The sequence below is a fragment of the Terrapene carolina genome, unplaced genomic scaffold (genome assembly GCF_002925995.2).
Source record: "Terrapene carolina triunguis isolate 2854851 unplaced genomic scaffold, T_m_triunguis-2.0 Scaffold192, whole genome shotgun sequence".
Classification (NCBI taxonomy): Eukaryota; Metazoa; Chordata; order Testudines; family Emydidae; genus Terrapene; species Terrapene triunguis.
The window spans coordinates 8,024,238-8,036,664 of NW_020664543.1; the positions used below are offsets into that span (position 1 = coordinate 8,024,238).

The 12,427-nt window shown below is 37.6% G+C and overlaps 1 protein-coding gene across 4 annotated transcripts in view; it reads left to right on the forward strand.

Moving 5' to 3' along the window:
- Positions 1-12,427, forward strand: part of BPTF (bromodomain PHD finger transcription factor) — a 90,970-nt gene that overhangs the window by 32,543 nt on the left and 46,000 nt on the right. For 3 of the 4 annotated variants that reach the window (XM_024192534.3, XM_024192533.3, XM_026654399.2), the window contains exons 3-5: positions 4,258-4,481; positions 7,233-7,442; positions 7,986-8,174. In XM_024192534.3, coding sequence (XP_024048302.2) covers positions 4,258-4,481; positions 7,233-7,442; positions 7,986-8,174 — 623 coding nt within the window. The remainder of the gene's footprint in view (positions 1-4,257; positions 4,482-7,232; positions 7,443-7,985; positions 8,175-12,427) is intronic. The other variant, XM_024192535.3, reaches the window with a different exon arrangement.

The following is a 12,427-nucleotide window of genomic DNA, read 5'->3' on the forward strand; positions in this document are numbered from 1 at the left end:
AATCTGCCTATTTCAGCAATTTATTTTTTATCACAACTGCATCTAAAATGATAGTATCATAGAGTAACCACTATATTTATTGCTCAAACATGAGAATTCAAGAATAGTCCAGAAGGAAGACAGGCAGTCCTTAAGAAAGAAGTATGAAATAAAGAAGTTTACCAGCCTGAAGATCCTGCATTGTTCAGGCATATTCCCTTCATTGTCTTCAACACAGCTTTCTCCTGAGAAGGAACACTTCTCATGATGTTGTTTCATTCAGGCAACCAGGCATTTCTTTGTTGCACTATTTGCATTTTGCATGCGTGCCTGTCTTACCCACAGGTAGAGGAACTTTATTAAAATATTACCAACCTGGGTCTCTTTTACGGCCTGCTATCATTATAGGTTTTCCCTTCTAGTGAGAGAATGGTATGCTAGATCTCAAATCAATGAAGGCTACACTCAGAAAGACCTCAAGGCTTCTGGAATATGCTGCTCAAATAGTTTCAATTTTGTTTCTACAGCCTGTCCCTCCCTTCTCACATTTATCTCCAGACTTCTTCTCCTTGTCCAAATCTATTCCGCCCCCAACAATCTTCTACTCATTGAACTTTCTGAAACTTTGCACTTTTAGAGAGAGGCAGGGGATTGACTCTGTGTACACAAATTTGCAGAAGGACAATACGGTTGAGGTCTGTTATTTCTCACCTCTATATATTTATTTATTTATTTATTAAAACATTTTTGCTGTTAACAAGCATGTTATCTCTGGAGACACAAATCCACAGTTTGAGAACTGCAAACCAAGCATCTCTGATGGTATCTTCTAGACTGAGCCCCATTGGGTAAATAGAAAGATTAACCTAAATAATCTATATAGAAACCTGTGGAACGCCATAATATTGGGTCCCTAATCCATTAACTATTGGAACTCATTTACAAACTTTTCTTAAACATTGTGACTATATTGTCTCATACTATACAATTAGAATTTATAATCCCTATTCCATGATGATAGTTTTAATTAAGATACATTACAGCTCAAAAATATCTTTAGATAGTTTTTTTCCTCAAAAAACCTTTTATCAAAAAAATCGATTTAAATAAAAAAAAATCTGATTTTTATTTATTTATGTATTTATTTTAAATCATTGGTTTTTATCCACCCTGTTCTGTGGGAAGAGCAGTTTCTAATCTAGAAAGGAATAGCCATTAGCTGAGTGTTCCTAAACCTCTGACTGCCAGAAGCTGGGACTGGACGATGGAATGGATCACTCAATAAATTGCTCTGTTTTGTTCATTCCCTCTGAAGGATCTGGCACTGGCCACTGTCAGAAGACAGGATACTGGTCTCTATGGACCATTGGTCTGCCCCAGTGTCGCTGTCCTTATGTTCTTTGTAGCTTTTTTTCAAGGGAAATACCATGCCCAGTGAAACCCTGTGAAGAAATTAGATGGCACACTCAAAAAATATTTTGTTTTCGGTAGTCTATTTCCTGTACGTGATCAGAGCAGTCATGAAATGATTAGAGCTTTGACTACATCCAAAAAGTTTACCTCAAGGTCTCTCCTGTAAAATAGCATCCCTTTGTGATGTAGCATCCATCTAGGTGGCTCAGGATTCTGTTGGTGTCTCAGACCGTAACATGGCAATTTATAGATGATAGGGTAAGCTCTAAGCTCTCTGTCTCTGTGCTGGAATGGGGAGAGAAATCTACTAGATGCAAATCTACATTGTTGTATGATGGGGTGACCTGAGGGAGCCCTGCGACACCGGAGTAAGAAGAAATGAGAACAGATGGAGGGGAGGATGGGGTGGGTGGCTTAGGCTGGGTAACTGTTTGGTCAGAGCAACAGATATGACTTTAGTTGTGGCATTTTGGATTGATTGATAGGAAGCTAGGTGGGAAAAAAGGAGGTCAGAGGAGGAAACCTGCTTGATGGCCACAGCCAAAGTCTGGGTAAGTGGCTTAGCTTCTTTCTGCCTCCATTTCCAATCTGTAAAAAGGGGATAACAGTACTTCCCTACCTGACAGGGATGTTGAGGAGAAAACACTAAAGACTGAGAGGCACTCAGATACTTTGATAATGGAAGTCTTCTAAGTAGCTAAAATAGATAGGTGAGGTGGGATTCTGTATTGGTTAGTCAGTAATCTTGTGTGACTTATAAATTGGGTTCAAAATGAAAAACAAACATGGTTGCTGCTGAGTAATTAAGTAATTTCATAAAAGTATAATGCTTATCAACAATTATATGTGCTCAACAATGTTAGTAAGCAACAAAATGACTGTCTAGCTCCTACAACAGCTCTGCCAGCCCTTCCCACGCCCATCATTGCAGTGGTGTGTCTGCCAGGGATGTAAAAAAGAGTAACAAATAAATACAACACTGTAAGCATGTATTCTTTTTCTTTTCCTCTTGCTCTTTTACCACTTTTCTCTTATCTGTTTTTTCATTTACAGTCTGTTCTTCCTTTCTCTGAATAAGCTATATTATCATTTGTGTGCTGTTTTCTCTTCCTTCTCTTCTCAAGTTTCCGCCGCCTCCTGCTTTTCCTCTCCATGCCCCAGTAGTTCCACAGTCTCTTCACTGATAGGATTTGAAGCACTTATCAGACTAAATTTTTCTTGGTTTAGATGAAATATGGCTTAACCATTAACTGTGTTAAGTTTGAAAAACATATAGGTGGCTAAGTGTTAGAGTACACCACAGAGATAAATGAGAACAAAGGGTTGACAATATAAAAACTATTTTTGAACTGTCCCTTTGATCTGTAATCTGTGTGAACAACCTGAAAATTTTCTTAAATAACCATTTTTCTTGGAAACCTTTTAAAACCACTAAATAATAAACAACTAAAACATGCTAAACTATGAAGATCAGATGGAGATTAGAAAGTCTAGAGCAGTAGTCCCCAAACTATGGGGCGTGCCCCTCTAGGAGGGTGGGGGATGCGGTGGGGCCTGGGCCAGCCCCCACAGGGGGCAGGGAGGGAGCACCACGCAGTCCCGCTCTGCTTTGGCACCAGCCCTGGCCCCAGCTCCCAGCCTCGCTCCTAGTCCCAATGGTGGCTTTGGGGAGGGGAGGGGGTGCAGACAGCAGTAATGGGGACCCAAGGTAAAAAGTTTGGGGACCGCTGGACTAGAGGAATAAATTAGGTTAACTAGAGTCTTAGTTGCCTTCCAAAAGCAAAGAAAGATTCCCCTAAGTCCTTTTTAATGGAAAGAGTGGTATTTCTTTGCAATATGCCAGATTCTGTCAGCCAATCAAAAACATATTTTGAAGTAACGTCTAGAAAGGTATTGATTTAATGCAAAGTAATATTGCCATTACTTCCAAGCTCCTGATATTTTGGCAATTTTGAGGATGATTGTCTTCATAACAACACTTCGGTGAATTTGAATTTTTCTTCACTGTCTGTGTGTAACTGACTGTTTAGCTTGCTTTATAATCCTAATTTAAAGTATTCTAATATGTAAATAAACTTCATGAAATCACTAAGGATGCTTGTGTTCCTGAATACATAAGGCCAAATCATCCACTTTCATGGGGGGGGGAGAAACACTAGAGAGGGCCAGTAGTGAGGGAAACTCAGCAAGTTCCCCTGATATATTAGACTGGTTTGTTTGGAAGAATTAGATATAGAGGAGGAGCAGAGCATTGTGCTCCCCAAACCTCCAAATTACAGGGATCTGAATAGAGACTCTCTGCAGTGAGTGCAAGGGCCAGTGCCTTCCTCACCACTCTGGTGCGTGCGCACACAAGTAAATACTATCTGAATAGTAATATAAAACATTTCATGGTTATTGTGCGATTCCCCATCTTTAAATTTTCGGACTGAAATTTTAAATATATCAAAGCCATAATATTGCATTGTTTTTAGGAGTGCTTGGGGAGCATAGGCATTTAGTAATATTGTAATAATTGGAAAGTAACCGCAGTAAATCCTATTGGAAGATGGACAAACCAAATTTGAGGCAGTGATTTAAAAGCTTTTCTTTTAACCTCCCAGGGAAGTGATCATGAATATTGGCTTTTTTGAGGGAGCAGGGAGGAAGTGGTGTGAAAAGAACATTTGGAGGTGGAAAGAGAGAGAGAGGGAGATTCTTTAGAAGCTTGGGAGGCCAAAGGTGAATCTCGAGTGTTATCTTATTCAGCCCTTATTGCTTAATATTTTCTTGGAAAAAAGGGGGAAGGTAAGCTCATCTTATCTAATTTTCCTCATTTATCTGAAATAAATGTATAAAACAATTGTTCTCAAACTGTTATTGCAGAGAGGAAGATTCAGACAATGAGAAGGATAAGAAACTCTGGTACTATAGCACAAAGGTCCAGCTGGCACAGTTAATTGAATGCCTAGACAAAGATTACTGGGAAGCTGATCTTTGCAAAACTCTTGAAGAAATGTGCCAAGAAATTCATCGGCATATGGATATCACGGAAGACCTTACTAACAAAGCACGGGGCAACAACAAATCTTTCCTTGCTGCAGCAAATGGTAGGAATATCTGTCTATCATGGGAATGAATGTTTAACACTTTCATATTATGATTTTACTTCAAAGTCTTTAAACGCTGCCCCCAAGTTTCACATACACAAATGCTTTTTTGAAATGTATTGTTAATAACTTTCTAACATCAACCTGGCTGGCAGTAGCAACGTTAAGAACTTTTGAAGTTGCTTCCATACTTCCTGTTTTCAACAGTTCTAGTCCTGCTGAACTGCTTGATATATCTTCTAGACATATTCTTCTAGCACTGCCAAACATACTTATGTCCTGAATTTCCATTGACTTAGTGTTCTGTTGCATGTAAGAGAGAGAGTGTGCTGGGGAAAGGGAGAGAGATGGAGTGTTCATTAGTAAAATGGTTAAGTATCCTGTTAACTGAATTTATGTGGTGATATGACCATTCCAGAGAAGTCCAAATCTATACCTTTTTTGGATTTCATAGGGATTACTAGTGGCAGGGGTTCAAAACAGAGTTGTCCTTCCTGTTAACTCTGTCTGGAGGTAATATTCTTTGAAGGGGAAGAATAAAATTTTGAATTACCTGAGAAATATGACCTATATAACTTTTTAATTTTAGGTCTGTTAAGTTTTGTTTAGAGACCTAGACTTCTGCATCTGCAGGTCCACATATTTAATATTCCAGTGGCTTTCTAATTACCAGGAAGTACAGTCTATCTAGTACTTGTAAACATTGACACTACAATTATGAATTATGAGATCTACTCAACTTTGTTTTAATTTAACGTTTTTACTAAAATTTCATTTCTCCGCAGAATTCTTGTTAAAAATTAAAGTCTGAGCCATGTGTTTTAATAGAATATTGTAGACTGCTGTCAAAGTACAGTCCCTTCCAAATGAGTGCCAAAGAGATAAATTCCCTAATGTTAAATTTTAGAATTTCTAATTATCCAGCAATCTGGTGTAAAGTAAATGTTAAATGCTACTAACTGGGGGAAGTACATAATGCTCCTCAAACACAACTATATAATGTTACTGCTATTAGTAAATGAAAGAATTACGTGTTTTGTATAAGTTATGTATATTGTGGCAATAATTCTTGGTTCTGATTGTGAAAGATTTAAAGGAACTCCATGGATGTATGTGACTTGGCATTTGGTATAATCTATTCTCTCTAGATAGTTTTGACAAAGTAGAAAATCTAGGGAAATCCTAGACAGAGAAAACAAGCAAGAGAAAGTAACAGCCCCCAAGAAACAAAAGTATCAACTACATAGAAACTGTATCTGAATCCTTGTTTACATGCATGCCCTACGCAAGCTAACGATTTGTGTAATCTGTGTGGTTTCCTACAGGAACGAATGCTTTCACTTACGCCCTCAATATTTCTTTCAACCCTTTTTTCTTACTGAAATACAATATGCATTTATGTGGCTTTGGCCATATTAAATTAACAGTTTGTTGAGCAATTCAGCTTTTTATATCTTGATGAAAGGATTTTTATTAGTTATGAGATACAATTACTGAAAGTATGAAGTCTTTCAAAGTTTAGAAAGCCTTCATTCAACATTGTGAGCAAAGCAGCTATTCTTGCGTCCTTCAAAGAAGGAGTACAAAATAACAAAAACAAGGAGGTAGGATGGTGCAGTATTATTGAGTATCAATGATTAATGCTCAAATTCATTATACTTTACTGGAAGCCAAAGTGGGATAGGATAAGAATGGCATGACATGAAGAAGGAATTGAGTTGGTGAGAATTCAGTCACATGCGATCTGAATTGTAGTCAGTGGAGAGCACCCTCAATTAATTCTCAATAATAAGTTACAGTAATCAAGTCAAGATCACTATTTCAAGGTCTTACTACCAGTAGTCAAACCGGATCTTATAATGGCAGTATTAGTGATGTTTAAAAAAAAATATCCCGAAGATACCTGTCTGGAGACACATCTGATTCCATAATTACTTCTTTCTACTTAATACTCAAGAGTTAAAACAGTGAATGTGAATTGCCATGGGTGGAATGCTGCTCAGCAGATATTTGGAGCCAACCATCAACACCTATGCTCAACTCTCAGTAAGTTGCATGGCATGGATTTTTATAGAAGCAGTTGAACAGAAATTACACTGTACTTCAGTGCTTAGCATCACAGTCTGACATAGCTAGTCTTTGGTGAATAGATGTGTAATCCCAAGGGAAGGAGACAAAAGGAAGCAACCATGTAGACCACTTAAAAAAAAAAAAAAAAAAAAAAAAAAAAAAAAAAAAAAAAAAAAAAAAGGCAGAAACAGATTTGATCCTGACCTCCTGATTTCCCCCAGTGTGAAGGAGGGGCAGGAATAAACAGGCATATGACACTGGCTATGCAAAATTTTTCAACAAAAACACTGGAGCCAACCTCTAATCTTCTAGAGAAAGTGTGATAGCATCTTTAAACTTTATGTAGAACCCCACAACAATAAGCTGAAACTCAGTTTATCTACCGTGGAACAATAAAGGACTGTGTAAAGGGGTTTGGTATTTTGTACATAACATAATGTTGAGAAATCAAGAACTCGAGCATTCAAATTTCCATACATCTGAAAAGGGAGTAAGAACTTGGATGTTAATTTTTGTTCTTAGTTCCTGGCTTTTGTTTTGTGATTGTGAAAGGTAATGCTTTAAATCTGAAGGCCATCTTGATTTAAATGACTTCTGATTTAAGACTTCTACTTAATGGCTCTATAAAAGGGTATTTTGATACTTGTTGCCTGAATTTTACTGTTTTTTTTCCTATTGTAGATGAAATATTGGACGCTATTAGAGTAAAAAAAGGAGAAATAGTGGAGGATAAAAGTCAAGCAGCTGAGGAAACAGATAAGGACAAAAATGATGTTGAAAATAATGACCAAACAGATACTGAAAAAAGCAAGGAAGAACCTGCAGACCAACTACAGGAAAAAAATGAAGAAACACCACCTGAACAAGATTCAGAAAACGGAAAAACAGAAGGTAAAAAACTGACCTTGCATTAGCAATATTTTTGTTGTTTTAAAATAACCTTTTTACTATCACATTTACTTCTGGAAATATTAATGTAATTTTTTACACCGGTAAGATTTTTTTAAAAATTGCTTTTAAAGAGATAATGCCAGTTTGCTTCTTTATGGTTATATACCATTGTTTCTCTTTGGTAGTGTTGGATAGCTCATTTTCCCTACTGCTGTTTTACAATTTGACTCCACTTTTGCTTTGAGATGTCTGGCATGGAGCTCACTGGTGGCAGTCAATATGTGTACATCCACCAGTGTCAAAGGATTGATTTCTAATGCTATTTTTTAATTAGGGTTAAGTATTTTTGGCCTGTTTCTGTTCTCTGATTCTATGAAGACATTATCCTTACTGCAGAAATACACTCAATATATTTTGGTGCTACAAAGTAGACATAATACGAGGAACTGCACAAAGTCTGCCTTTTAGCATGGATAAGGACAGATGACATCCTAAGGAAATGTTAAGAATATCCTTAAAGATTTGTTGTGCATTTTACTGTAGAGCCAACAGACGTTGGGGATAAAAGTAACTCTGTGGCATCAAGCACAGACGGCAGCACCACAAATCCTTCTGCAGGAGAAACTAGTTCCTCTGAAGGGAAGAACGCAATGGGGTGTCAGTCAGAAACCTTTGATAGCAACAATGTGGCAGAGAAGAAGGTGGCATCAGAGCTCCCCCAGGATCTCTCAGGTACAGAGGGCTCTGTATCAATGCCTCTGTAATTTGGGGAACCTTTAAGATTTTCTTATTATAAATTCTGGTTTGTCAACTAAAACCATTTACAGTGTATGTTCATTCATGCTATTTGCTTGCAGTGCCATCCTTTACTGCTGCATTGTCATCTAACATTTAGAATTTTTTAATGTGGTCCTCCCTGCTGTTAGCATATGCTTCCATGGACTCCAAAGATTTCTGTGGCTAAGCTTTTCTCATATTCTGTTTATTTTATTTTTCTTCATTGCAAACCATAGTGGTGGTGAACATCCTACAAAGGTTTATTTCAAGCTCTTATTTGCTAATGGCTGTTAAATCGTTTAACCTGTAATATACTGTAAAAATTACTAACAAGAAAAAAATTAGTATTTGCAGTTAATCATATAGGTTCTTGCATTGGGTTGCCTGGAGAAAAGTTTTGCATCATCCCAAAAATCTGTACGCTGATGCTTAATAATGTATGTACAAAGTTTGTTTTTATTTTAAGCTGTTTTTTATTTCACTGCAGCAATAATTCGCTACTCCATAAAATACAATTCTTTTCTTGAAACTCAGGAATGAGTATGACTTGCTTAGGTCTGGAGCATTAATTAGTACATTAAAATCATACAAATACTTTTTAGAAAAGAGAGAGAACATTGTACTTTTGACCAAATTCCTACATTAGCAACAGATAAGTTAATTTGAATAACTCATAGCATTAATTAAGATTATGAAAGTTGTATTTTCACTTGAATCAATATTACAAATAAGGTACTGCAGTTGGTACGCTAGATTTGAAAGTTGGTTCTTGATAACACATTGAAAAATGTGGTGTGCTGTGCTCCAAGAACAAGTAAAACGCCTCCATACAGACATAGTTTGTAATGTTTCAGGGTGGTTATTTAACTTTTAAAACATTATTATATTTAATTCTTTTGTATGAAATGACCCTCGTTATTCTCCACCACCAGTTAGTTTTATTTCTCTCCATTAGTAGGTAGCTTCGTAATTGGATTAGCAGTTTTATGTACATCTCCAACAGGGAAAATCTGCTTGTGCTTGGGGGAAAAAATATATATATTTTTGTTTAGGGTTTATAGATCAAGCATAATTTTTTTCCATTACTGTTCACAAATCACCTGTTGAGTAACTCTAAAAGGAAATATGTAATGAGGAAATAATCCCGTTCTTACAGGATATTACTGAAGGTGCATGGGGAAAATACATACGCCTGTTGATTCAAAATTTGAGTTTATATTTTTTGTTTAAAAATTCATTTATGAAGATGCTTATTGGGCTGGACTCTGGGCTGCTGTTCCTTGTTACGTTTTTGCAAGTACCTCTAGCTGGTTGCATCCAGCTGAGCTTTTCTACCTGCAACCTCCCCTAAATTCTTTGCTACCTCACAGTTATAAGTGTGCTGCTACTGCACAGTCATAGTCTTTGGGACCTTTATTGAAGAGCGTGGGGAGACCTATGATAGGCATCCATTCCTACATAGGTGGAGCAGAAGCTGAGATGTAGATATGGAAGAGAGAATCTACCCATTTTCTTCCCAGTTATATGTCCTCTGGATCTCAGGTCCTTATGTGAATCTAGGTTGGGTGGGGATGATCTACCTTCCCCTTCTCCTCCAAACTCCAGGCCTTAGATGGGTCTATCGTCCCCGACCAGCAATAGGGCAGGTGGACCAAATAACACTGGTCATGTTTTGGATCTGTCTCTCACCCAAAACAAGGTTAGGGGTGCTCTGAGAACCCTTGGATTCTTAGCAGATTTATTCCTTTTCTTCTTTGATGGTGAGTACTTCCCAGAGAGGGAGACCCGGCCCACCTCTCAAAAGGATGGCAGGATCTTTCTGTTCTATATAGGGCTGTATACCACATTCACCACCAAAATATCTGAGCACCTGATCTTCAGCAGCCTTGGAGAGGTGATGTCCAAAGTCTGGATTTTGTCCAGGGAGGACTCCAGGAACAGAGGGCCCTGAAGAAGAGGTTGTTCAAGTTGGGGCAAAACCCCTCCTTGTGTTTCCCTGGTATAAGGTTATCAAGGAGATAGGGAACCCTGAAATAAGCCAGATGCTCACCAGGCCCTAAAGCTAATTGTACCTTTTATTTTCTGTGCCTGCTTAAGAGATAGTATGAGACCCATGGGTCCCTCCTGCATGTAGGCACCCTAGTCACTAATTTGGAGAGTCAGAGCTCTAGATGGAGGAGGTATGTTTTTTCTGTAAGATTCTGAGCTCAGGAGAAATCATGACCTGATCACAGACCATTTCGACAGATTCAGCCATAGCCTTGTGCTTTAAGACATCAGCTGTTTAGTTCCAACTTCTGAATCTAGACTCTTTGGCAGATCGCAAGTACATGGAGATCTGGACCAACCTGCTTGGTTTCAGACTTATTGCCAGAGGTCTCCCTAGACACAAAAACCTTGGTCTCCTTTCTACTTATGGTGGGAAAAGCCGCTGGTTAAGGTCAAGATGCCAAGAGCAACAGACACTGACACTCATTATTGCAGCTTTTAAAGGTGGGAGGCCTTGAATCAAGCTCTTCAGAATTTCCAGGTTCAGGGCAGCCTGTGGAGCCCAAGTAGTCTTCTTTCGTCCTTCTTTCACCATGCTCAGATCCTCTTAAGTCTTACTACCAGATGAGGTTCCAGAAGTCCTACAATTCAAGAACTTTAAGGAATGGGCCCAAACTGGCAGACTCCATCAAACCAACTAAAATGTTTTTATGTCAAGGAAGCAAGCTTCTTCTCCATCCTTTTGGAGGGCAGTCCATTTCTTCTACCAGTAGTGAGGGGATAGAACACAAAGTACCTGCTAGGTGGCCAGTTACTTCACTAGGATACTTCATGGACTTCCAGCCTCTTCTGAGTTCATAAAGATTTTGTCCATCTTTTGTATCTCATAGGTCAAAAAGCGAAAGCAGTAGGCAGGCATGTCATTTTTAGACTATCAGAACCGTCACAGGTGTGTTTTGCAGGGATCTACTCTGATTTTGCTAATTATAACATGACATGGATAAAGATTTAACTCTCACCATCCTGGATATTCAGAAAGCCATTGGAGTAACAGGAAAACATAATCAAATCATGTTGCATTAAGGATGTTATAGATGTTAATTCTGAATTTCCCTTCTTTTGTAACTGTCAGAACTGTTTAATTTTGTTGTAGAAAATGTCATTCACAAACGTTACAGATAATAGAAATAGTGTCTTCATTTTTCATGTGTGCACTTAAACACTAAGTCATTTGTGCCATATGTGTGAACTAGTCTATGTAGAGGCTTGTTTCCAATATATGTGGATAGGTGATTTTTTTCTGTTTTGTTTTTTTAGAATTTCTAGTTTAAAAAAAGGCAGTTCATCCAGTCAGAGTAGATGTGTAGATGTTCCTAGGCATATTCGTTGTCTTGGTGAAATTGTTGCTTAGCTCTAAGAGACGAGGGAGGATCTGCATTTTAAATACAGCTACAGGCAGTGTGATCCACTTCTAATTCAGAGATGGTAAATGAAATACAGATTAAAAAATTACTTCATGGGCCACTGTCAGTTTTAAAAAAGATTCTTTATCTGTTACTAATAACACTTTATATTTTTAAAACTGTAAGAATTTTTAAAAAAACTTCTCACCATTAATGTTCCATTTTTGCATTCCCTCTAGTTTGGATAACAAAAACAAACTAGTCACTCTCATTTCTTGGTTTTTATTCTCTAGCGCAGTCCTGTAATGCTTAGGTTGCAGACACAAAACTAGGGAGTCTACTTTGTTTTATTAAAAAATATACTCAGTAAAGATGTGTATAAAAATGATTGACTTCTATTTAGTCTGTTTTACAAGGCTTGTTTTTATAAAACATTTAGGTTTTGTAATTTTGGGAGAAAACTTAATCTATAGAGTTGTAAAAGTATAGCAATTATCTTTTTAAAATGTAAGTATTCTTCAATGGATCCAGTGCTCTGGATAGAAGTCATAACTCATGGGTATTTCTCTGCAGTCTAGCAAAAAAAATTGAAGTTCTTTGGGAGGAGGAGTAGGACCTGGAAGCATCATCACTTGCACTCGTGCTTGCTGAATTAATCACACCTTTCCTCAGTAAACATTTCCAAAGAAGCAAAACTTAAAAAAAAATATTAATAACTTAAGCTAAAGAAATCCAACTATTACACTGTCAACACTGCATCATCTTTTAGCATGATTTAACATTCCCTCTTGTCCTGACTTGAAGATAAGAAAATCT